Here is a 25,622-nt window from a genome sequence, read left to right on the forward strand (position 1 = left end):
CACTGCCTGCAACCGCAGGTCTCTCCAGAGGGTGGTGTGGTCTGCCCAACACATCACTGGAGGAAAACTACCTGCCCTCCAGGACACCTACAGCACCCGATGTCACAGGAAGGCCAAAAAGATCATCAAGGACAACAACCACCTGAGCCACTGCCTGTCCACCCCGCTATCATCCAGAAGGCTATGTCAGTACAGGGGCATCAAATCTGGGACCGAGAGACTGAAAAACAGCTTTTATCTCAAGGCCATCAGACTGTTAAACAGCCATCACTAACACAGAGAGGCTGCTGCCTACATACAGACTTGAAATCAGTGTCCAGTTTAATAAATGGATCACTAGTCACTTCAATAATGTTTACATATCTTGCATTACTCATCTCATATGTATATATTGTATTTTATACCATCTATTGTATCTTGCCTATGCCGCTAGATTTTTGTGTATTGGGTAGTTGTTGAGGAGTTGTTAGATTACATGTTAGACCGTGCTTTTACACCTGCATTGTTTGCTGTTTGGGGTTTTAGGCTGGGTTTCTGTACAGCACTTTGAGATATCAGCTGATGTACGAAGGGCTATATAAATAAATTTGATTTGATTTGATTTGATTTAGACATTGCTGCACTGTCAGAACTAGAAGCACAAGCATTTTGCTACACCCGCAATACCATCTGCTAACCATTTGTATGTAACCAATACATTTGATTGGATTTGATTTGAATTGACCGGTTGGCGACCACTGGGGTAGGCTAATAGTTGCAGTCATAGGTGATAATATCTTTCTAGGAGCTGACCCATCAAAAATTTGAATGTTAAAGTAAGATTTGAATGGAGAAAGCTGATTCGAGAGCCGCGCTAACTTTCTTTCGATCCTATTAGTTTCGACTGTAGGCCTGTGCCTCAACAACGCACTTAGCGAACACTCTCTCTGCGTGGTATTAAATTACATTGCTATCGGGAAACCAAGCCCAGGTCATGTGGTTCAGATATTAGATGAAGAACAATGATAACACATTCATTCATCTGTTTTATAAATAAACAAAAAATGGGAATTAGGTTGTGCTTTTAGATGGTTGAAAGCATAGTGATAACACATTGGAAATTCAACAAATATAGATTGTAAACTCATTGATCAACATCTCAACCAAATACTACCCAATTATCAACGTTGAAACGACCTAGTGTGCCCAGTGTGGTGAGAGGGAGAGATGTAAGAGATAGAAAGAGAGATGGGTGAGAGAGAAGCACAGCAGTTCTTTTGAAAGCATTTTGGTGTTATGTTTTTGTGTTGTGTTTGTCCATGTCTATTATTCTCTCTGCAGCCTGTTTTGTTCAGGTTGCCTAATTCAGCATCCCTGCCTCAAAGACCTCGGCCCTGGCCTTCTGTCCCTCTAATCCCCCAAACAGCGTTCTGATTGGTCCATCCACATAGCCACAGTGGCCATTAAGGTCACCTGTTTTTCCACTGCCCATGAACCCGGCAACGGCCTACCTAGCAACCCCTTCCATGGAACCCAAAGTAAGCGTAAACTCAGACTATGCCACCACCACTGGTTGACATGTTGACAGTACAACACTAGCCTCCATGACTACCAACCTGTCATGTGACCACCGTATCGACATTAGAACACCAGCTACCATGACTACCAACCTGTCATGTGACCACCGTATCGACATTAGAACACCAGCTACCATGACTTCCAACCTGGCATGTCATCATGTTGCTATCGTGTCAACAGTAGAACACTACCCACTGAGCACACACTGGTTGAATCAACGTTGTTTCAACGTAATTGGTCAACGTATTGTGACGTGGAATCAACGTGGAAAATACATTGGATTTGAAAAAAATCATCAACCAGGACTACTTTCATCTTATTTTGACCAGCATTGATTCAACTAGTGTGTGCCCAGTGGGTAGCTACCATGACTACCATATCTACAGTAGAACACACACGGCTACCTTTCTGTAATCTCTTCTTCTCCCTTTTCAGAATGTGAAGTAAGAAATGTCTACATCAACAGGTGGGCATTGGCGACACCATGACCTTGTAGTTTCCCCAAAACGGAGAACATATAAAACCCATCCTTGTAAATGAAAAATGAAACCCACAAAATGTGTTTATCTGAGGTATCACTGTTTTTGCTGTTTCCCCCCACCTCTAAACAAACTGGCTAAGAACAGAGCAGACAAACTGTTGAGTGTTGTTCTGCTATATGGCTGATGTCATAACAAGTGATGTCGTGGTAAAATAGGTGCTGATCGCCGTTATCAGTGAGTAAAGTAACGCCCCGTGCACTTTCTATGCATTTTTCTGCAAAAGGTGAGAAAACGCTCGCACAAAATGAAATGAAAAAAAGTGCAAATACAGCGTTTACATGCGATTACCCTCCACTACACTACTGGTTATAACTCAGAAATGTCACGTCGTCCTCTTCTGAGCCAGACGACTTGTTCTCCAGAAGAAGGGGAAGAGAGAGGGGATGAGGAAGGATGCCTGAGGAGGAGGGAGGGAGAGATGGACAGAGGGGGGACATTCTGTGTTTGTGTGTCGGAGATGAAGTGATGTTGAGACGGATGAGTGGAAGGAGGGATGATCAGGACAGTTTCAGCTTCAGCCACCTCAGGTCATCTGATCTGTGAGGAAGAGAAGGGAAAGAGATACATTGCCTTCAAAAAGTATTCACATCCCTTGACTTTTTCCACATTTTGTGCTACAAGTTGGGATTAAAATGTATATAATTGTCAATTTTTTCTCAATAATCTATACAAAATACTCTGTAATGTCAAAGTGGATAAAAAAAAAAACATTTGTAAAACATTTATTTAAAAAAAACTCTTAATTAGATACAGTACGTATTCAACCCCCTGAGTCAATACATGTTAGAATAACCTTTGCCAGCGATTACAGCTGTGAGTCTTTCTGGGTGAGTCTCAAAAAGCCTTGTACACCTGGATTGTACAATTTTTGCACATTTATTATTTAGAAAAATATTCAAGCTCTGTCACGTTGGTTGTTGATCATTGCTAGACAGCCATTTTCAAGTCTTGCCATAGATTTTCTAGCTGATTTAAGTCAAAACTGTAACTAAGCCCCTCAGGAACATTCCTTTTCATCTTGGTAAGCAAGTCCAGTGTATATTTGGCCTTGTGTTTTAGGTTAGTGTCCTGCTAAAAGATGTTTCCCAGTTTCCCAGTGTCTGGACCAGACTGAAACAGGTTTTCCAATAGGATTTTGCCTGAGCTATTTATAAAAATAAATAAAAAACCTCTCTAGTCCTTGTGGATGACAAGCATAACTATAACATGATGCAGCCATTACTATGCTTGAAAATATGAAGAGTGGTACTCAATGATGGGTTGTGTTGGATTTGCCCATAACATAATGCTTTGTATTCTGGACATAATTTCATTTTTTTGCAGTTTTACTTTACTTTTGTGCCTTTTTGCAAACAGGATGCATGTTTTGGGAGATTTGTATTCTGTACAGGCCTCCTTCTTTTCACTCTGTCAATTAGGTTAGTATTGTGGAGTAACTCCAATGTTGGTCCTTCCTGAGTTTGCACCTTTCACAGCCATTCCTCTCCGGCAACTGGGTTAGGAAGGACGCCTGTGTCTTTGTAGTGACTGGGTGTATTGATACACCATCCAAAGTGTAATTAATAACTTCACATGTTCAAAAGGATATTCAACGTCTGCTTTAAAAAATACTTTTACCCATCTACCAATAGGTGCTCAGCTTTGTGAGGCATTGGAAAACCTCCCTGGCCTTTGTGGTTGAATCTGTGTTTGAAATTCACTGCTTGATTGAGGGACCTTACAGATAATTGTATGTGTGGGGTACAGAGATGAGGTAGTCATTCAAAAATCATGTTAAACACTAATATTGCACACAGAGTGAGTCCATGCAATTTGTGACTTTTTAAACACATTTTTATTTGATTTCTAAAAACATAATTCCACTATGACATTATGGGGTATTGTGTGATACAAACTGTCAATGTAAACCATTTAAAATTCAGGCTGTAACACAACAAAATTTGGAAAAAGTCAAGGGGTGTGAATACTTTCTGAAGGCACTGTATTACAGTGTGTGTCCGTATGTGCTTGTGTCTGTCTATCTGCCTGGAGAAAATAAAATAATGAGTTTACAGTGAGAGAGAGGGATGTGGGTAGCCACGTACTCAGCCTCTTTCTTAGTGATGGTGTTTCCTGCAGCGAACCTCTCGGCCACAGCAGAAACAGCTGGGTCATAGTTCAGACTGGCTGCTGCTATAACCTCATCATCCCTGCGGGGAGAAAAATAGTGGGGAGAAGAATAGTATTCATACTGTGGCAAAGAAGGGGGTCGAGTGATAAATGGCAGATATGTGAGAGCAGAACTAATAAACGGGCTCTGCCTGATCACTAAAATGGCCACCCGATCAGAACTACATATCGCAAAATGGCCGGCTGCCAAAACTACAAGTCCCAGAAGCAAGGGGAACCCTCAGAAGGTGGAGCCAACCCACAGATAAAGGGTCAAGAAAAACCAGGAAGAGAGAGAGAGAGGGCTGGAAGGATCTATGAACCATAGAGAAAGAGACAATAGAGATTGGCTGGATTTACCGTGTATGAGCTGGACTGTTTGGGCTTACCTGTTGGCGTTTGGACCTGGACCTACCGAGAACCCGATTTGTGTACTGAACCCTGCTATCCTTGACCTCGTCTACGGCCTTGGTGGACCAGGACGGAGAAACAAACACACAGGTACTGTCCTGTTTGAAAGAACTCTCATTCTGGGGTGATTTGGTGACAGTTTCCCACTTAATTTGTGACAAACGCTCATAACATTGAAGAGGTTTGCCACACATGGTGGAGAATGTGGGTAATGGACTAACCATACCGCTGGTTAGGTAGGAAAAAATGTTCAGTTAGCACTCCAAAGGGGAGTCAGGTTTTTTTTGTGGTTTGTTTGGTTAGGACAGTTTCTCAGGAAAATGAGTATGGAGGGAGCCATACAGGCCATGTTACAAGCGGCGGCCACCCAACAAGAGGCAACGAGAGCTCAACAAATAGCTCATCAGGATGCAATGCAAATGTACCAGGACATGTTACAGGTCCAGCACCGGACCAACCAGCTGCTCAGAGAAGAGCAAGAGAGAAACACCCAGGAGTTAAGAGAAGGCCTAAAGGGGCTAGCGGGCCAAATTGGAACTCAATTACCAGCTGCAAATACCCAGAGGCAGGCCAATAATTTTCTTTAAAAAATGACAGCACAGGATGATGTGGAAGTATATCTTACCACCTTCGAAAGGACTGCAGAGAGGGAGAAGAGGCCGAAAGAAGAATGGGCAGGGCTTCTGGCACCATACCTGGCAGGGTACGCTCAAAAAGCGTATTTCGACCTGGAGTTGAAAGATGCACAGGATTACGATAAACTAAAGGGAGAGATTCTGACTAGACTGGGAGTGACCGATACCGTGAGGGCACACCGCTTCCACCAGTGGTCCTACCGACCTGGACAACCTCCCCGAACACAGATGTTCGACTTGATTCACCTGGCACGGAAATGGTTGCGACCGGAGGCCCGTTCCTCCGCAGAGATCGTCGAGACCATCGTACTCAACCAGTTTCAGCGAGGTCTACCCCAAGAAGTGCGACGATGGGTTGGCCAGAACGAGGTACTTTCCGCCGACCATCTCGTGGGCCTGGTTGAACGGTATTGTATGGCAGGAACAGCTGAGTAAGCACAGGAGGAAAGATTCCCATTCCCCAGGCCTGGGCGAACCAGTGGACAGGGTAAGACTGTCCCAACAGGTGGAGGGGGAGGAGAGCAGCGTGGGGCCATGAGCAAAGAATCAGAATTGGGCCGAGAAACTAAGGAAAAAAACGGAAACCGGGAGGTCTCCCCCCCCGAACCCCTATTATCTGTTACAATTGTAATCGACCAGGACATATTGCAGCCTACTGGCCTATTAAAGAAGCAATGTAACCTCGGTGAAAAAGATGATGATATATGGTATGCATGTCCTGTTGTAACCACTCTACTTGAAAGATCAAGAAACAAACATATGTGCAGGTTGAAGGGAAAGAAGTTGAAGCACTGCTGGATTCCGGCAGTATGCTAACCCTGGTCGTTGCAAACCTAGTGCCAACTCATAAACTGGATACAAGTCAGGATATCAGTGTTACATGCATTCATGGGGATACCCATCTGTACCCCACAGCCTTAGTGAGCATACAAACAGAGGACGGTCTGCTGGATTATGAGATCGGCGTGGTCCCAAAGATGCCATATGATCTAATATTGGGTAGATACTTTTCTAACTTTGCGAAGTTAGGCCAAAATAATGGCATATTTGAGAAGCCATCAACCCTGACCAAGCAAGAAGAAGCATGGGCTCTTCAACCAAAGCCAAAAAAAGAGGTCTCCCTGGGGCCAACCTCACAGGTGCTAGTAGGGGAGGATGAGGATGAAGTGGCAAACCTCATTGATAACGAACAGCCCCGTACTAGTGGGGCTGGGGTCGATCTGAAACGAGAGGATGACGATCTAGAACCAGCAGACCTGGCAGGGTCCTTGACTAATTTCGGAACGGCCCAAAACCAGGATCCAACCCTGCAGCAAGCCAGAGCAGACGTGCAGGTCGTATATGGTACTCCCATAAATGATGGGATGATGCCTAATAGTTTTCTCCACTTCATTATGAAAAAGGGTTTAGTGTACAGAGTCTCAAAAATAGGCGTTGATGTGGGTGAACAGTTGTTGGTCCCCACCCGGTACCGGAGGACAGTTCTGGATCTAGCTCATGGGCACATTCTGGGTGGACACCTTGATATCGCTAAAACCTGAGACCGGATTGTAAGGAGTTTTTACTGGTCAGGAATTCAGGCTGAAGTGGCTCGGCATTGTGGAGAAGGCCCGGAGTGCCAGATAACAGCTTAACTACCAGCTGTTAGAAGCCTGTTAGTGGCACTCCCCATAATCGAAACGCCATTTGAGAGGATAGCGATGGATATAGTCGGCCCATTACCCAAATATGCCAGAGGGCACCAATACATTCTGGTCATTCTAGATTATGCCACTCGCTACCCTGAAGCCATTCCCCTTCAGACGATGGCTTCCAAAAATATTGCCAAGAAATTAGTGCTCTTGTTCACCAGGGTAGGGGTTCCAAAGGAGATCCTTACTGACCAGGGGACCCCCTTTATGTCCCGGACATTTGTAAATTGTGGCAGGTGAAACAGGACATCGGTTTACCATCCTCAGACGGACTGGTTGAGAGATTCAACAGGACCCTGAAGTCAATGCTCTGGAGGTAATCGATAAGGATGGGAAAACTGGGATTGCATGTTGCCGTATCTGATGTTTGCCATTAGAGAGGTTCCTCAAGCCTCGCTGGGGTTTTCTCCCTTTGAGCTGGTATATGGGAGGCACTCCCGGGGAATCTTAGACATCGCCCGGAAACCTGGGAGCACCAATCCACCCCGTATACTAGTGTCATAGAGCATGTCACGGCAATGCAAGACAGGATAGCCACAGTCATGCCCATCGTCAGAGAGCACGAGACAAGGACAAGAGCACCAGCGGCACACTTATAACCGGCAGGCTACCCTGAGAGAATTTCAACCGGGAGATAAGGTGTTAGTGCTGATCCCCACGGTAGAGTGCAAACTACTAGCCACGTGGAAAGGACCATATGAAGTACTGGAGAGAATAGGGGAAGTTAATTATCGGATCCGACAGCCAAGTCGACGGCCCCATGAACAGATCTATCACATCTCTCCATGTTAAAAGCATGGAGAGAGAGAGAAACACGAATGGTCACATACCCCACACACACTCAGGAGACAGCCGGAGTACATTTTTACCTACTCTGTCCCCAGCACCAATACAGGAAGTAAAGACCCTGATCCAGAAAAACAGAGATGTGTTTTCAGAGGTACCCGGCCGAACTGAGGTTACGGCTCATGATATCGTTTCCCTACCAGTGAGAAAAGTGAGCATGAGCATATCAGGTACCCGAGGCTCGACACGCCGCGATTAGAGCAGAGACAGAGAAAATGTTGACAGCTGGAATGATCGAGGAGTCACATAGTGAGTGGTCTAGCCCAATTGTGATGGTCTCCAAGCCCGATGGGTCTTTGCAGTTCTGTAACGACCTTCGGAAGGTAAATGAAATCTCCAAGTTTGATGCCTACCCCATGTAGACGAACTACTGGAGAAAATTGGTAAAGCTCGGTACATTACGACCCTGGACCTGACAAAAGGGTACTGGCAAATTCCTCTGACCCCCAGAGCAAAAGAAAAGACCGCCTTTGCAACCCCTGGCGGTTTGTTTCAATACACCGTCATGCCAATCAGCTTACACGGGTCCCCAGCCACCTTTCAACAGCTCATGAACAAGGTCGTAAAACCACACCAAGCATACGCCACAGCTTATTTAGATGACGCGGGGATCTACAGCCCAGATTGGGAATCCCACTTACCCCGGGTACAGGCGGTGTTAGACGCCCTTAGAAAGGCAGGGCTCACGCGAACCCTGCCAAGTGTTATGTGGGGTTAGAGGAAACAGAGTATCTGGGATACACAAGGTGGAGGCAATTAGAGAATGGCCGAAACCAGTAAATAAGAAGCAGGTTCAAGCCTTCCTAGGGCTGACCAGTTACTACCGGAAGTTCATCCCAAACAGTTTTGGAGTCTCCAACTGTTTCACTTTGACTTAAAACACAGAGCAGGGAAGGAAATGGGAAATGTAGATGGGTTATCCCGCATGCATGCATATTTTGCTGCAGTAGCCCGACCTAGGGTGTCGGATCTAGGGGGGGAGATGTGTGGAAAAGAAGGGGGTCGAGTGATAAATGGCAGATATGTGAGAGCAGAACTAATAAACGGGCTCTGCCCGATCTCTAAAATGGCCACCCCGATCAGAATTACAGATCACAAAATGACTGCCAAAACTAAGTCCCAGAAGCAAGGGGAACCCTCAGAAGGTGAAGCCGACCCACAGATAAACGGTCAAGAAAAACCAGGAAGAGAGAGAGAGGGCTGGAAGGATCTATGAACCATAGAGAAAGAGACAATAGAGATTGGCTGGATTTACCGTATATGAGCTGGACTGTTTTGGACTTACCTGTTGGCGTTTGTGTTATGCAGGTGAATGAGGACCCAAAAGTGACTTGGCGAAAACAGAGTCTTTAATCCATTAAAGGAAATATGCAATACTCCTAGACAAATCGGAGCGGTAAATAAAGCATAAAAAACAATTCCACTCGTAATGACGAGAACAGACTGGAGACTCGATCATAAACTGTAGGTTGCCTCGGGAAGGCACTTGACCGTAGCAGACTCAGACACCTGCTCACCACGCAGCATCTGAGGGAAACACGACACGACAGGGCGATACAAAGACACAGCACGGTGAACAATATACAAGGATCCGACAGGACAGAAATGGAAAACAAGGGGAGAAATAGGGACTCTAATCAGGGGAAAAGATAGGGAACAGGTGTGGAAGACTAAATGATTGATTAGGGGAATAGGAACAGCTGGGAGCAGGAACGGAACGATAGAGAGAAGAGAGAGAGGGAGGAAGAGAGAAAAAAGGGAACGAACCTAAAAAGACCAGCAGGGGGAAAACGAACAGAAGGGAAAGCAAAATGACAAGACAATAAAGACAAAACATGACAGTTTGGTCCTGGACCTACCGAGAACCCGATTCGTGTACCGAACCCTGCTATCCTTGACCTTGCCTACGGCTTGGGTGGACCAGGACGGAGAAACAAACACACAGGTACTGTCCTGTTTGAAAGAACTCTCATTCTGGGGTGATTTGGTGACAGTTTCCCACTTAATTTGTGACAAATGCTCATAACCTTGAAGAGGTTTGCCACAATACATACATCCACCAGGTTTTCTGGAAAATTTTGCGCCAGACAAGTGACCAGGGGAATATTTTAATTTATCGGACAATAGAGAAATGTACCCGGTCATCCATATGCAGTGGGTGCTTAACATATTAGGCCACGCAGCCAGTGCCATCAATGGATAAATGAGCCACATTTACGTGTCCTCACAGACTATATAATACATTACAAAAAAACACTATTCCTTGTGTTTCGATGTGTAGCATATGCATTTGGGGCTCCCAAGTGGCGTAGCGGTCTAAGGCACTGCATCTCGGTGCAAGATGCGTCCCTGGTTCGACTCCAGGTTGTATGACATCTGGCAGTCCTTGGGAGTCCCTTAGGGCAGTGCACAATTGGCCGAGCAATGTCTGGGTTTGGTTGGGGTAGGCTGTCATTATAAATAAGATTTTTTTCTTAACTGACCTGCCTTGTTAAATAAAGGTAAAGAATATGCATATCTTTATAGCCTATCATTTTATTGGTTTTTACTTTCCTAAAACAATGATTTAATTTATTTATACTTGTCAGGCTACTGCGTCTACTATACAGATATAAGTATACAGAAGGAAGCTAATTCCCAAAATTGTAATCAGAATATTTTTTATAAAGATAAGCATTATATTGTTAGTTTGTTTGAATAACTCTGGTAGGCCTAAAACATTCTTCCACACCTCAAGATCAATTGACGGAGCCAGTTGCTGTGTCGGAGTCCACTACCTTCATGTCATAGGCCTGCAGTATAGTACAGTCATGGCCAAACGTTTTGAGAATGACACAAATATTAATTTTCACAAAGTCTTCTGCCTCAGTGTCTTTAGATATTTTTGTCAGATGTTACTATGGAATACTGAAGTATAATTACAAGCATTTCATAAGTGTCAAAGGCTTTTTATTGACAATTACATGAAGTTGATGCAAAGAGGCAATATTTGCAGTGTTGACCCTTCTTTTTCAAGACCTCTGCAATCTGCCCTGGCATGCTGTCAATTAACTTCTGGGCCACATCCTGACTGATGGCAGCCCATTCTTGCATAATCAATGCTTGGAGTTTGTCAGAATTTGTGGGGTTTTGTTTGCCTCTTGAGGATTGACTACAAGTTCTCAATGGGAATTGAGAAAAAATATTGATGTTTTGCCTTATAGCAAGGTGCTCCATCATGCTGGAAAAGGCATTGTTCGTCACCATTGTTCGTTCCTGGATGGTTGGAAGAGTTGTTCTCGGAACAATCGGAAAGGGGATTCAACAGAGAAAATGAGAAAATGTCTTCAGCAGTCCAATCTCTGTAGTGGCTTCTTTGCTGCCCTTCTTGACACCAGGCCATCCTACCATTCCTGAGCAAGCTCTTTACTGGTGGCTCCCCAATCCCGCAGCTGAATCAACTTTAGGAGACAGTCCTGGCGCTTGCTGGATTTCTTGTGCGCCCTGAAGCCTTCTTCACAACAATTGAACCGTTCTCCTTGAAGTTATTGATGATCAGATAAATTGTTGATTCAGGTGCAATCTTACTGGCAGCAATATCCTTGCCTGTAAAGCCTTTTTTGTGCAAAGCAATGATGACGGCATGTGTTTCCTTGCAGGTAACCATGGTTGACAGAGGAAGAACAATGATTCCAAGCACCACCCTCCTTCTGAAGCTTCCAGTCTGTTATTCAAACTCAATCAGCATGACAGAGTGATCTCCAGCATTGTCCTCGTCAACACTCACACGTGTTAACGAGAGAATCACTGAAGTGATGTCAGCTGGTCCTTTTGTGGCAGGGCTGAAATGCAGTGGAAATGTTTTGGGGGGATTCAGTTCATTTGCATGGCAAAGAGGGACTTTGCAATTCATCTGATCACTCTTCACAACATTCTGGAGTATATGCAAATTGCCATCATACAAACTGAGGCAGCAGACTATGAAAATTAATATTTGTGTCATTCTCAAAACTTTTGGCCATGACTCTAGGCTAAATGCCGCACCACACCAAAACTTCGCAAAAGTTTCTGAAATTTATTAGGGTAATATCAAAAGTAAGTCAAGCCGATGTTTATAGGACAAATACGAGAAGGATATTATATTGCGGCAAACACAAACATTCATTTGGCCAAGGAAAATAGCTCAACTGAACTGGTTTAAACCTTAACAAAAGTTTAACAGGCTAATTTGCAGCAATTACCAAGAAACACTTGTGCCTACCGTACCCCAAAATAACAGCAATAGGCTAATTATATTTATTTTACAACATGCCTATTTATTTTACAACATGCCTATTTATTTTACAACATGCCTACTTATAACCTATCTTAAATTAAATACAGATTACACAATTAAAAAGACAGATCGAACTTAATTTAATTCAGACTGAAACAAAATACGTTTAGCATTTTTAAATAACTGGTTTAGATGAACAGGTTTAGATTAATAAATAGGCCTACAATAATAACAACTATATACAATAATAATAATAGTAATAATGATTAAACAAATTATTATAAATACGAAAAGAATAATACATTGAAGTTCAAAAATGGCATCCTACCTGAATAGTGAGTTGCACAGTGGCCTGCATTTTCTTGTTCAACAGAGATGAATTTGCCTGCATCTTTACGTGCTCTAATATCATAGGCTAATTTAAACTAATAATTCAGCACCTGAGTAAGTGGAAACTCAAAACACATTAGCTCAGTAACACTACAGATAATACCCACAGCTAGGAGCCATGTATTAATCTAACAGGACATTTAATGTAGAAACAAAACACAACTACTAGATCACTATCTCTACAGATAATACCCACAGCTAGGATCCATGTATTAATCTAATGGGACATTTAATGTAGAAACAAAACCCAACTACTAGATCACTATCTCTACAGATAATACCCACAGCTATGAGTCATGTATTAATCTAACGGGACATTTAATGTAGAAACAAAACCCAACTACTAGATCACTATCTCTACAGATAATACCCACAGCTATGAGCCATGTATTAATCTAACGGGACATTTAATGTAGAAACAAAACCCAACTACTAGATCACTATCTCTACAGATAATACCCACAGCTATGAGCCATGTATTAATCTAACGGGACATTTAATGTAGAAACAAAACCCAACTACTAGATCACTATCTCTACAGATACTACCCACAGCTATGAGCCATGTATTAATCTAACGGGACATTTAATGTAGAAACAAAACCCAACTACTAGATCACTATCTCTACAGATAATACCCACAGCTATGAGCCATGTATTCATCTAACAGGCAGGCAAACACTTTCATTACAGGAATAATGAGGATAATGTACTTTACTGTTTGACCAAATCATGGTTTTAGCCTCCTAAAAAATAGGACATTTTGAGTGATGTGAAGGAATGTGCAGCTCCCACCGATGCGACCAATATTTTTTTTACTCGCACAGCCAAGTCAAAAGGTCGCAAAATGTGACTAAATGGTTGCAGTCTGGAGCTCTGCCTTGTAGGCTTTCCACTATAGGCTCTCTAACTGTTGATCTACTTCAATGAAAACAGCCTCCATCTTTGCAATCAACAGTAGCATAGGCCAAAGGCCATCAATTACAGGCTAATGGAAACCCTGCCATGCATTCATGCACACACACACATCTTGTGATAAAGTATACACACACACATACAAATACACACAGCCACAGGAACAATGCCGTTTTTTGTTGACTCACTTGATATAAAAGGCCAGGAACTTTTGTTCCTCCACTTTCCCTTTTACCACGATGTCAGTGTATCCTTCCCCATAGCCTGCAAAGGACACATATACACAAATGATTAGTGTGTGTTCAGGTGTGTTCAGGTGTGTGTAGTAGATAGGCTTACCTGTGTATCTGATGTTCTTCCCCAGTAGGACGGTCCAGTAGTAAGGGACAGAGTTGAGTTCAGTGGGTATATTCAGCATGTTCAGGGCTGCTACTCTCCCTACAACAACAACACCACACACACAGCAACAACATCAAAATCAATAGCAACTATATACAGTACCAGTCAAAAGTTTGGACACACCTACTCATTCAAGGGTTTTTCTTTATTTTTTACTATTTTCTACATTGTAGAATAATAGTGAAGAAATCAAAACTATGAAATAACACATATGGAATCATGTAGTAACCACAAAAAGTGCTAAACAAATCAAAATATATATTTTAGATTCCCTTTGTCTTGATGACAGCTTTGCACATTCTTGGTATTCTCTCAACCAGCTTCACCTGGAATGCTTTTCCAAAAGTCTTGAAGGAGTTCCCACATATACTGAGCACTTGTTTGCCGCTTTTCATTCACTCCGCGGTCCAACTTATCCGAAACCATCTAAGTTGGGTTGAGGTTGGTTGATTGTAGAGGCCAGGTCATCTGATAAAGCTCTTCTTTTTGGTCAAATGCCCTCACACAGCCTGAAGGTGTGTTTGGTCATTGACCTATTGAAAAACAAGTGATAGTCTGACTAAATGCGAAACAGATGGGATGGTGCATCCAGGCAGAATGATGTGGTAGCCATGCTGTTTAAGTGTGCCTTGAATTAAAAATAAATCACTGACAGTGTCACCAGTCACACCTCCTCCTCCATGCTTCACGGTAGGACCCAAACGTGGAGATCACAAAAACACGGCGGTTGGAACCAAACATTTCTAATTTGGACTCATCAGACCAAAGGAAGATTTCCACTGGTCTAATGTCCATTTCTCGTGTTTCTTGGCTCAAGCAAGTATCTTCTTATTGTGTCCTTTAGTAGTGGTTTCTTTGCAGCAATTCGATCATGAAGGCCTGTTTTCACAGTCTCCCCTGACCAGTTGACGTTGAGATGTGTCTGTTACTTGAACTCTGTGAAGCATTTATTTGGAATGCAATATCTGAGGCTGGTAACTGTAATGATCTTATCCTCTGCAGCAGAGGTAACTCTGGGACTTCCTTTCATGTAGTGGTCCTCATGAGAGCCAGTTTTATCATAGTGCTTGATGGTTTTTGTGACTGCACTTTAAGAAACTTTCAAAGTTCTTGAAATTTTCCAGATTGACTGACCTTCATGTCTTAAAGTAATGATGGACTGTCGTTTGACTTTGCTTATTGGAGCTGTTCTTGCCATAATATGGACTTGGTATTTTATCAAATTGGGCTATCTTGTGTAAACCAACCTTACCTTGTTACAACACAACTGATTGGCTCAAACGCACAAATGTACTTTTAAAGAGGCACACCTATTCATTGAAATGCATTCCAGATGACTACCTCATGAAGCTGGTTGAGAGAATGCCAAGATTGTGCAAAGCTGTGATCAAGGCAACAAGTGACTACTTTGAAGAATCTCAAATATAACATTTGTTTAAATATGGAATCATGTAGTAAATGTGTTACTACCTGATTCCATATGTGTTATTTCATAGTTTTGAAGTCTCCACTATTATTCTACAATGTAGAAAATAGTAAAAAATAAAGAAAAACCCTTAAATGAGTAGATGTGTCCAAACTTTTGACTGGTACTTTAAGTAAAAGCCCAGTAAAACCCACATTAGTCAAACCCTAGAGACCTTTGCACAAACAAGGTTTGTTTTTTAGATGTTTTGATCTGAAAGATTATTGAGGCCATATAACAGCAAAGGTCCAGACTGAATCACATCCGGCCGTGAATGGGAGTCCCATAGGACGGTGCACAATTGTCCCAGCGTCGTCTGGGTTTGGCCGGGGTAGGCCGTCCATTGTAAATAAGAATTTGTTCCTAATTGACATGCCTAGTGAAATTAAAAATAAAGGTAAAAGCCTGATGCATGTGTTTTAAATTGGCCTGGGTGAGTTACCGTGTGCCTGTGCCATCTGCCAGTGTCCTATATTGACCCTCTGGTCTTTGGCCATTGTCAGGGGGAAGGTAGCCAGGTCTCCTCCACAGAACACTTCAAGAACATTGGTCCTCATGCACTGCAGGAGAGGAGAGGAACCACACACACTTAGTATAGTAACAAGTTGTGTAGTGGAGGGTGAGCGCATGTCAACACCTTTTGCAGAACAATGCATTGAAAATATAGGGAGTGTTACTTTACTAGAAAATAAAAGAGAGCCGCACACTCTCGGAGCTCAGATGCAAAAATTGAATTACCAACGTTTCGACAGCCAAGCTGTCTTCATCACGCTATAATCACAAACACTGCGGGGTGACTCGTTTATATAGTGTCAAAAGACGCAGGTGTCTCTTTTATTTTCAAGTTTTCTACTCCGCTAGCCAGCACCTCGTCTTAATAGGTGTGTGTTTCTTTTTCTTCTAGAGCGTTACTTTACTAACCACGAATGGCCATGTTGGGGAGTCGTGAACTACTTATAGTTCAACTAGTAATTTAATTACATTTTGTAGTAGCTTGGTGGTAGCTGAACTAAATTAAAATCTCAGTAATTCATAACTTTTTGACATATGGGTGAAGTATTTATTTATTTTTCAGCATCAGACCTGCCCTAATCTCATTTGAAACTTTTATGTTTCATAGGCGAAAGTACACATTCTTTTAACATCTGATTCCAAAGTGATCTGTTCTTGCAATTTGTAGTCTATGACATTAGATTTAGATATGATAATTTAGTAGTGAACTACTTTTTCTAACTAACCTTAGTTAAGTAAACTATATTCTTCTTGAGGGTAGCTTTAGTGTAGCCTACCTTGTTCCAGTGTGAAGTAATTGGTAGTTTAGTAAACTATATTCTTCTTGAGGGTAGCTTTAGTTTAGCTTACCTTGTTCCAGTGTGAAGTAATTGGTAGTTTAGTAAATTATATTCTTCTTGAGGGTAGCTTTAGTGTAGCTTACCTTTGTTCCAGTGTGTAGTTTAGTAAACTATATTTTCAGAGTAGCTTCCCCAACACTGGTGAATGGTGATCAGTGTTTGTCTCCACTACATCACTGATAGTTACACTCTATAAAGAAACTCTGGGGAAGAATCTCAATTGCATATTCCTCACGATCTCTCTCCACACCACCTCACCACCTCAACTGGTCCCCCCAACAGGTTTTGAGAAGGAGGCAAGGAAAGAGGACGCGAGGAGTATGCAATTGAGATTCTCCCTATAAACACTGTCATACAGCCTACATAGAGCTAGCCCAAAGGTCGGCAGATGGTGATGTTGAGCTATTTCATCTTACCTTCGAAGGGAATGTGTGCAGCTGGCTAATCACTCGTATTCCTGTGGACCGGTTTCTATATTCAGGCTGCAAAGGCGTCAGTTTCCTCCTTAACTCAATTTAATTCATCTTTAAAAAACAGGGAAAATATGCATACTTTCTTTATGAAGCACCATGGCTAATGCTAGTCACGGACCATCAGACCAGAGGAGAAAAAAAATAGACTGCTGCAACCTGATTGGCTGAACACGCTATGCAACATTGTCACGCCCTGACCTTAGAGAGCCTTTTAATGTCTTTGCTTTGGTCAGGGTGTGATTTGGGGTGGGCATTCTATGTTTTGTTTTTCTATGGTTTTGTATTTCTATGTTTTGGCCGGGTATGGTTCTCAATCAGGGACAGCTGTTTATCTTGTCTATGATTGGGAACCATACTTAGGTAGCCCTTTTCCCCTCATTTCTTTGTGGGAAGTTGACTTTGTTTATGGCACATAGCCTTTAGCTTCATAGTTTGTTTCGTAGTGTTTATTGTTTTGTTGGATGTCTTTTCTAATAAGGACAATATGTACGCTCACCACACTGCACCTTGGTCCTCTTCAATCAACAGCCGTGACAAACATTTGGGACTAACATTAGCCACTCTAGAATGGTGGTGGAAAATGTTGCTTCATAAAGAAAGTATGCATATTTTCCCTCGCCATTAAATGTAGTTAAGGAGGAAACAGACGCCTTTACAGCCTGAATGGAGAATTTTTGTTTTTGTACGAACTGGTCCACGGGAGATACGAGTGTATAGCCAGCTGCATACCTTCCCTCAATATTGCTATCAGCCAGGCCTTTAGGCTAACATAGAACCTACATACCATCAAAAGAGTAAAGCTTTATTTACTCCCAACCCCCCACAAATAAAGCTACAACAAATGCCACAAATTAGATGTCAACATTCTTACTATTAACAAAGCAACCCTTGGTTTGATTCAGTAGGACAACAACATGCTTTATTCAGCCATCCAATTGGAGCTCACCTTGTCCACTATGACTGAGCTCTTAGAGTCCATCGCTATGGGAGTACCCTGCAGGAACTCTGAGTTAGGGATCACACCTGGAGGGAGGAAGATACAGGAAAGAGAGAGAAAGGAGATGGAGAGAGGAAAGTATGAGATGTACAAAGAAAATAAAGTCTTTATAGTTCAGATTTGCCATACAGTAGTAGGTCTTTATGAGGTTGTGTAGTATACTAAATTGAAAGTGTAATAATTGTCCTGTGTTGTACATACCTATGCCAACTATTAAAACATCAGCAGGAATGACTGTCCCACTCTTCAGCACAACCTCTTTTACCTGCACAGAGACAAACACATGATATTCTCATTGAATAACCCAACACAGCTATACAACTATAATGGGATTGTCTTCATGTTGCCAGAACACGGACACAGCTAGGTCTCTCTACAGTACCTTTCCGTTCTCTCCGCGGACCTCTGACACATTGTCATTCATATAAAATGCCACATCCTTCTCTGCAAGCATCTGTCAACACAAGGAGGGGATGAGAGGGGAGAGGGGTGAGGAGGCAGAAAGAAAGATGACTTCTAAGCAGTTTTATATGCAGCTTAGTTATACATTGGAAGCTAACCACTAGGCTACCACTACAGGGTAGCCTAGTGGTTAGAGCGTTTGGACTAGTAACCGAAAGGTTGCAAGTTCGAATCCCCGAGCTGACAAGGTACAAAATCTGTCGTTCTGCCCCTGAACAGGCAGTTAACCCAGTGTTCCTAGGCCGTCATTGAAAATAAGAATCTGTTCTTAATTGACTTGCCTAGTAAAATAAAGGCAAAAAATATATATATAAAAAAATAAAAGGAGGGTTCGGAGCGCCCTCTCCTGTCTCTCACCATCATGGTGACCTTGCCAATCTCAGGGCCCAAGGTCTTCTGGTAGGGTAGCTCACTGCTGCCAATCACTGTGATGCTGGAGGCCTTGTCTGTCATATAGGATGCCACCTCCATGCCTAAACACAACACACAGCCAGGGAAATACACAGATCAGGGCTATTCGTAGTGTAGTGCACTGCTTTTGGCTAGAGTCACACAAAGACAGAGGTCTGGACAAAAGTAGTGCACTACTATTGTCGGGGCATAAAGTGTCAATTTGAGACTGAATGAGACAATGTACCAACGAAGGATGTCCCCACGATCACGATATGACAGCCCATACAGGCAACATGTATCTGCCTTGCATCCTCTGGTGTCTCCAGCATCTTTACATTCTCCAGGTCTTTACCTGGACACTCCAGACCCTTCGCTCTACACAACATAATTAGAATGGATCAGAACACAGAATTGGAATAAGTAGAATGGACATTCCTATTCCCATTCTCTAACTACTGCTGTGTTCTGGGGTGGGTGGAATTGTGATCCTTTTGGGGTTACTGTTCTCTCTGTGTGTGTGTGTGTGTTTGTGTGTGTGTGTGTGTGTGTGTGTGTGTGTGTGTGTGTGTGTGTGTGTGTGTGTGTGTGTGTGTGTGTGTGTGTGTGTGTGTGTGTGTGTGTGTGTGAGTATGTACACACCTGCAGCCTGTGGATATGAGGAGCTGGTCGTAGCTCTGGACTGAACCGTCATCAAATGTTACTTTCTTCTTCTCTGTGTCCAACGACATGGCCTGCCATGAAAATAACACAGAGCTTGAGAAGGCTTCTGAGAGCTTGCAAACAACTAAGCAATGGCCATAAATATAGTGCACTCATATGCTGTAAATACAGGCAGATATACTACAGGTTAATGAGCACAAAAGAGAAAACATAGTGAGAGAGAGCCATGTTATCTAAATGAACCCTTTGAGGTCATCTGTTCGAACAGTAGAATTCCAATAGAATCTTGAGAATAATTTGTTCAAGAAACTCATCCTTCCTAAATTAACGCAACAGAAAGTAAAGGCCAGGAGAATGAGAACTATGTATAATATTGTATAATGTATATATGTTTAATGTAATAATATATAAATAAAGCTATATTGTATCCACCTCTTTGCGGAGCCACACCTCGATGTCGTGTTTATGGAAGAACTCCATCCTCCTCAGCAAAATGCTGTCATCCTCCACATTCATTACCTGGGGGGGTACAATGATGTGTTACTCGAACCCAACTAGGTGACGGTTAGAAAGAATAAAAACATATTTTAGGAATTAAAAACTTTTTAAAACTCCAGAATGAGTTACCCATCTATTCTATTTTTTTATAGATCTATAGGGCTTGACCTCCGCTCTGACCCCATGACCTTTGCCCCTACCAGAATAGAAACATAAGGTAAGGATATGGGAGGGTAAGCTCTAGGGTTGTAGAGTTCTGGTTATGCTCCCAGGTTATTCAGAAATCCTGGTCGGTTGATGCCCAGAAGGTTTTATTTAACTAGGCAAGTCAGTTAAGAACAAATTCTTATTTACAATGACTGCCTACCCCAGATGACGCTGGGATAATTGTGCACCGCCCTATGGGACTCCCAATCACAGCCAGATGTGAGGAAGCCTGGATTCAAACCAGAGACTACAGTGACGCCTCTTGCACAGAGATGCAGTGTTTAGACCACTGTGCTACTCGGGAGCCCAGAATAAGAAGGGAATGAGCAGGAAATCTGGAATCCTACAAACAGGATTTCTGGAAAAACCTGGGAATTTTGCAGAAGATACAGAATTTGGGTAATTTACCTTGCTGAGTCGTGTTTTGTCATAGGGCAGAAGGTTGTCCCTGGTTACCATGATGATTCTGCCTCCGAAGTTCTCCTGTCTCAGAGTTTCCGCACACACTAACGACGCAGACCCTGCGCTTACAGAGAGAGAGAGAGCACCATCACGCACACTCACGCAAGCAACCACATACACACAAGACACTTGTGCACACACACGCACACTGAGCCCCAGTATCCCGTCCTCACCTCCCCCGAGCAGTAGGATGGTGTGGATGACGCCTTCTACTCTGGATCCCATACACTTTATTCGTTTGGTCTGTCTCGCTGCCTACACACAAACACCACATGACATAGAGTGACATAAAGAATTCATAACTCCTTTAGGATCCATCTATAACTAACTCAAATAGTTTTTCGGCTCTTACTGTTTCTGTATAACACGGTTAAGGCAACAGTAACAGTAAATCAAAACCAAATTGAGAGCTTCAGCTTGACAGCAAATGCAGCATGTTGTAATATTCTGCCATTTAATAAAAGCAATGCGATTTTTTAAAGTAATGCTTACCTTTTTGTTTACGGACACATACACTTTGTTGTTTTCGACTTTCACCTGAAAAAATATATCAAACAAAGTCAATCAAAGCCTGTCTTCTTGCCTGCCTGTCTGTCTGTCTGTTAGACCCACCTTGTGGCAGACAGTCCATGCCTGGGTATTCCTCAAGGTTTCTCTTTCTATATTTCTCCCTTCCCCTCTCCTACCTCCCTCTCCCTCCCTGCCACCCTCTCCCTCCCTACCGTGTGACAGGGTAGACAGTCCATGCCAGGGTATTCCTCTAGGTCTCCTGTCTGGATGTTGAAGCAGGCACCGTGCCACGGGCATCGCACCCTGTGCCCTGATAGAACCCCTACACACACACACGCGCACACACACATGCACACACAATACACTATTATAACAACCAATACATTGTGTACAGTACATGACTTGGAAAACATGCACTCACAGGGACACACACACACACTGACTGTACTTCCTCACCTTTGCTCAAGGGAGCTCCGTAGTGTGTACACTGGTTGCCGATGGCGCTGTATATGCCTTCACTCCGTACCAACAGAACATTGTGACGTCCCACCTCCACCTCCATCATCCTACACACACACAAACGAATGTGTGTACAACGTGTACTGATCTGTCTCTCTGTGCTTTCTGACCCATGTTTTCTCTATCTCCATCCTCTCTTCCCTCTTTCTAACTGAATAGGGTGTGATGAAACTTGGATCCATAAATTTAAGAAAATACCCAAACATTTGAATCACAAAACATGTTCTTTTTTTATGTTATAGCCTAACTAGGCGATAGGCTATAAAGACCTGGGGAAAGTTGTGTAAAGGTAATTCATCGATATGATGTAGATGGTAAACAGCATAGTAGGTCAATTTCCGCAACAACTTAGAGCACTTAAGCGCGAGGCTCAACTTCTCCACTATCTGGGTTCCTGGCTACCACGCTGTGAACAGAACCTGTGAACCTGTGTGATGTTTGTTTTGTGTCATTTTAGCAGAAGCTCTTTTTCCAGAGCGACTTACAGGAGCAATTAGGGTTAAGTTTCTTGCTCAAGGGCACATCGGCAGCTTTCACCTAATCATCGCAGGGATTTGAACCAGCAACCTTTCAGTTACTAACCCAATCGCTTAACTGCTTGGCTATCACCCAGTTTTTCATCTAGCTCCTCTTAGTATCCTAGCCTATTCATTGATGATAGGCCCGGCTTTACTGAAGTTGAGAGACATTGCAAGCTTAGAAATGTTGGGGTACAGCATTCCATTGTGAGAAACAGCTTTTGATTGCCGATTTAATAGGCCTAGTTTGCAGTTCTGACTTGGTCTCCCTGGTGGCCCACCTGCCTATACTGTGCCCCTCCCCTCTCTCTCTGTATCTCCATGCGTGTGTTTGTGATGTCGGAAGTATGGCAACTAATCAGTCCCATCTGTTCCAAAAATACTGAATCTTAGGAGTCCATTCTTAGCGGAATAAGAATCTTGACACTCATAAATGGGAGTCGAGGAAACAATGATTTTGTAGCCGACTCTCCACCACTACGTCATCATCGTTAACAGGTGGAAAGAAGTCCTGTATGGGTATGAGAATACTTTGAGAAGTTAAATAAGAAAGGAAATTACGGTTGAAACGTTATTTAAAAAAAATATGCCACATCCCTATTACTGACCATTCTGTAGTTCTGATTCCAGACACACCATCTGTCTTTTATATATATATACCCCCCCCCTCTCCCCTCTCTTTCTTACTGTCCGTCCTTTAGTTCTGACTCCAGACACACCACCTCTGTCAGCTCTTCAGAAGCTTCGTCAGGGTCGACATCCAGCAACTCGCTACAATCTGTGATTACACCCCCCAGCACACACGGGCGCGCACACACACACACACACACACACACACACACACACACACACACACACACACACACACACACACACACACACACACACACACACACACACACACACACACACACACACACACACACACACACACACACACACACACACACACACACACACACACACACACACACAGACAGGAGTGTTAGAAGTTGTTGACCCATTCTCTCTGTGTGTGTGAAGGGTGACTCACATAAGAGGACAAAAGACATCTGGGTTTATTGTCAACTCTGCCCTCTTCATAAACTGCTCATGAAAATAAGATAACCAAATATTCAAGAAGAAAACGTATCAGGAGTGCCTGTACAAACATCTTATTTTCTATAAAAAAAGTGGTTAACTTATTTAAAATGTACCCAAGGATGTTGTAGGTGTGTGAGTAAGTATGTCATTCTCTCATAGTTTCTAAAACACATGAACATGGTGTATAACACAGCGAGATTACAATTTACAGTAGAGCAGAATGACATCCACCTGCCTGCAACATCACAGGAGAATTACGCAACGCATGAGAGAGAGCCTTTACAATGTGCTGGATGATTTGACAGGTGAGTCGTGAGCGGAATTTTACGCACCAGTCTATCTTACTCATTCAACCATTACTAAATCCTTTTTTAACACAAAAAAACGGTACTCACCTGGCCTTCCAGACATCCCGTTGATTCTACAGTAATTACAGACGTCCCTCAATAGTCCTCAACGAACATGTGATGAGAATTCAAGTTTGTTTTATAAAAGTGTCCGGAGGCAGTCTTTGCATTAGCTGAAAGCACCTATCGCGATGGGACAATAGTCCGTTTCCTCCGCAACCAAACCTGCTCCAACCCTCATCCCTCGGCCCCTCGATGATTTGACAGGTCGGTAAAAAGTGCAGGAAAAGTTGAGGAGCACTGAAAATATTACACAAAAAAATAACTGTATTTTAACAATCTAAAGTGAATAACTGGATGTAGATCCGGTAATGTTTGTGATTTTGCTTAGAGTTTTGTCGTTAGTCGTTATTGTTGAAGAGAAGAGCAAGCCTTTCTGTGTGACACAACAGCAGCATAGAGAAAGGCTGACGAGGCACTAACGTTCACAATGAATGAGTGAGAATGCACAACTTGCGTAAACCTTTGGGTTGCTCGTTCATTCAAATCATCGTTACAAAATCAATGTTTTATCATCATGTTGGTTGCGGCCAATGGCCATAATGAAAATATTTTTGTTGTTGTGAAAATTTGTTTCATTGCCAATTACAACTGGGAAATAATTTGTTGTGAGAGGGGTCCACATAAACTCATGTAACCCAATATTGCAAGCTTTGATATTGCAAACATGTGAAATACAAATAGTAAATTGTCTGGCCCACATACATGAAAAAAACAGCATTAGAATATCTTAAAGCATTTTGGAAATATAAACCTGTAAACACACAGATACAATAGGCATATATATCAACTTTGAATATGTATGATGAAGTTAACTCTTTGGTAACTGTTCAATAGACAACTTTCCAAGTCAAATGTGCTCTAGTGCTGTATGGCCTGCCTGACAAAATGCATAAAGTTACACGTTTTATGATGTTGTGCCTACCGGAACGGCTCTAAGGCAAGTGATCTCAGACTCTGAAAACTGTCATGTTTTCCTGTTAACTGTTCCTCTGTGTATTCTATATGTTTAGCCCCTACACTTGCAATTACGTTAGGGGCCACTCCTAGACTTGACTCCAAATCCAATTTGGTGTCCAAAATCCAATATGGCTTCCACAATACCATTAAATGGTGTTTTAATCACCTGTAGAAGTACACGTTTTAAATGAGATACTTTTTCCAGATTTGTGTACCGCACTTATGCCCTGTACTCAACACTATTTTTGTGTACCTCAACTGTGTTATACATCTAATATGCCCATCATATACACTCAAATACCTTTGTCTGGATATATAAAAAGGCAACAGACTGCTTGCCATGGCAACAACAAGCATTCCAGCCTCTTTGAGGATCTTTAAGACAACTGGGATGCTCCAATTAAAGAAAAGAGAATCCTGGACTCTGACACCCTCTCCCTAGCTCAACAACTTGCCCCCACTGTGGTATAACTTGCGCCTCCAGGATTGGTCTGTTAAGTCACCTCCTTATAATTTAGAAGTGAGCTTTGATTCATTGCTAGTCCAATACATCTGCCTGAATCCAACATGACCTTCTGCTAGCTCACTGTATTGTGATGCAAATTGGGATGTTCCGGTGCCTTTTTGTCCTGTTTGGGTTGAGTTGGCACATTGCTTCTTCCAGACAATCATGTCCAACATCCTGGCTCTCTGCCCTGGAGTTGCTTTATACACTATATACACAAAAGTATGTGGACACCCCTTCAAATGAGTGGATTCTGCAATTTCAGCCAGACCCGTTGCTGACAGGTGTATACAATCGAGCACACAGCCATGAAATCTCCATAGACAAACATTGGCAGAGAATGGCCTTACTGAAGAGCTCAGT

The 25,622-nt window shown here is 42.8% G+C and overlaps 1 protein-coding gene across 1 annotated transcript; it reads right to left on the reverse strand.

Annotated features, from left to right (window-relative positions):
- Positions 1-632: 632 nt before the first annotated feature.
- aifm5 (apoptosis inducing factor mitochondria associated 5) lies at positions 633-24,139 on the reverse strand. The gene is made up of 19 exons (XM_046325000.1): positions 23,783-24,139; positions 22,992-23,082; positions 21,724-21,833; positions 21,480-21,589; positions 21,250-21,294; positions 20,931-21,012; positions 20,704-20,816; positions 20,023-20,109; positions 19,570-19,661; positions 19,175-19,305; positions 18,895-19,010; positions 18,458-18,529; positions 18,277-18,340; positions 18,025-18,101; positions 15,696-15,813; positions 13,729-13,827; positions 13,578-13,653; positions 4,184-4,288; positions 633-2,636 (listed from the first exon to the last, which is right to left on the reverse strand). The coding sequence occupies exons 1-19, from the start codon at positions 23,796-23,798 to the stop codon at positions 2,597-2,599; spliced, it is 1,644 nt and encodes a 547-aa protein (XP_046180956.1). The 5' UTR covers positions 23,799-24,139; the 3' UTR covers positions 633-2,596.
- Between the last annotated feature and the right edge of the window lie 1,483 nt (positions 24,140-25,622).

The sequence above is a fragment of the Oncorhynchus gorbuscha genome, linkage group LG01 (assembly GCF_021184085.1).
Source record: "Oncorhynchus gorbuscha isolate QuinsamMale2020 ecotype Even-year linkage group LG01, OgorEven_v1.0, whole genome shotgun sequence".
NCBI lineage: Eukaryota > Metazoa > Chordata > Actinopteri > Salmoniformes > Salmonidae > Oncorhynchus > Oncorhynchus gorbuscha.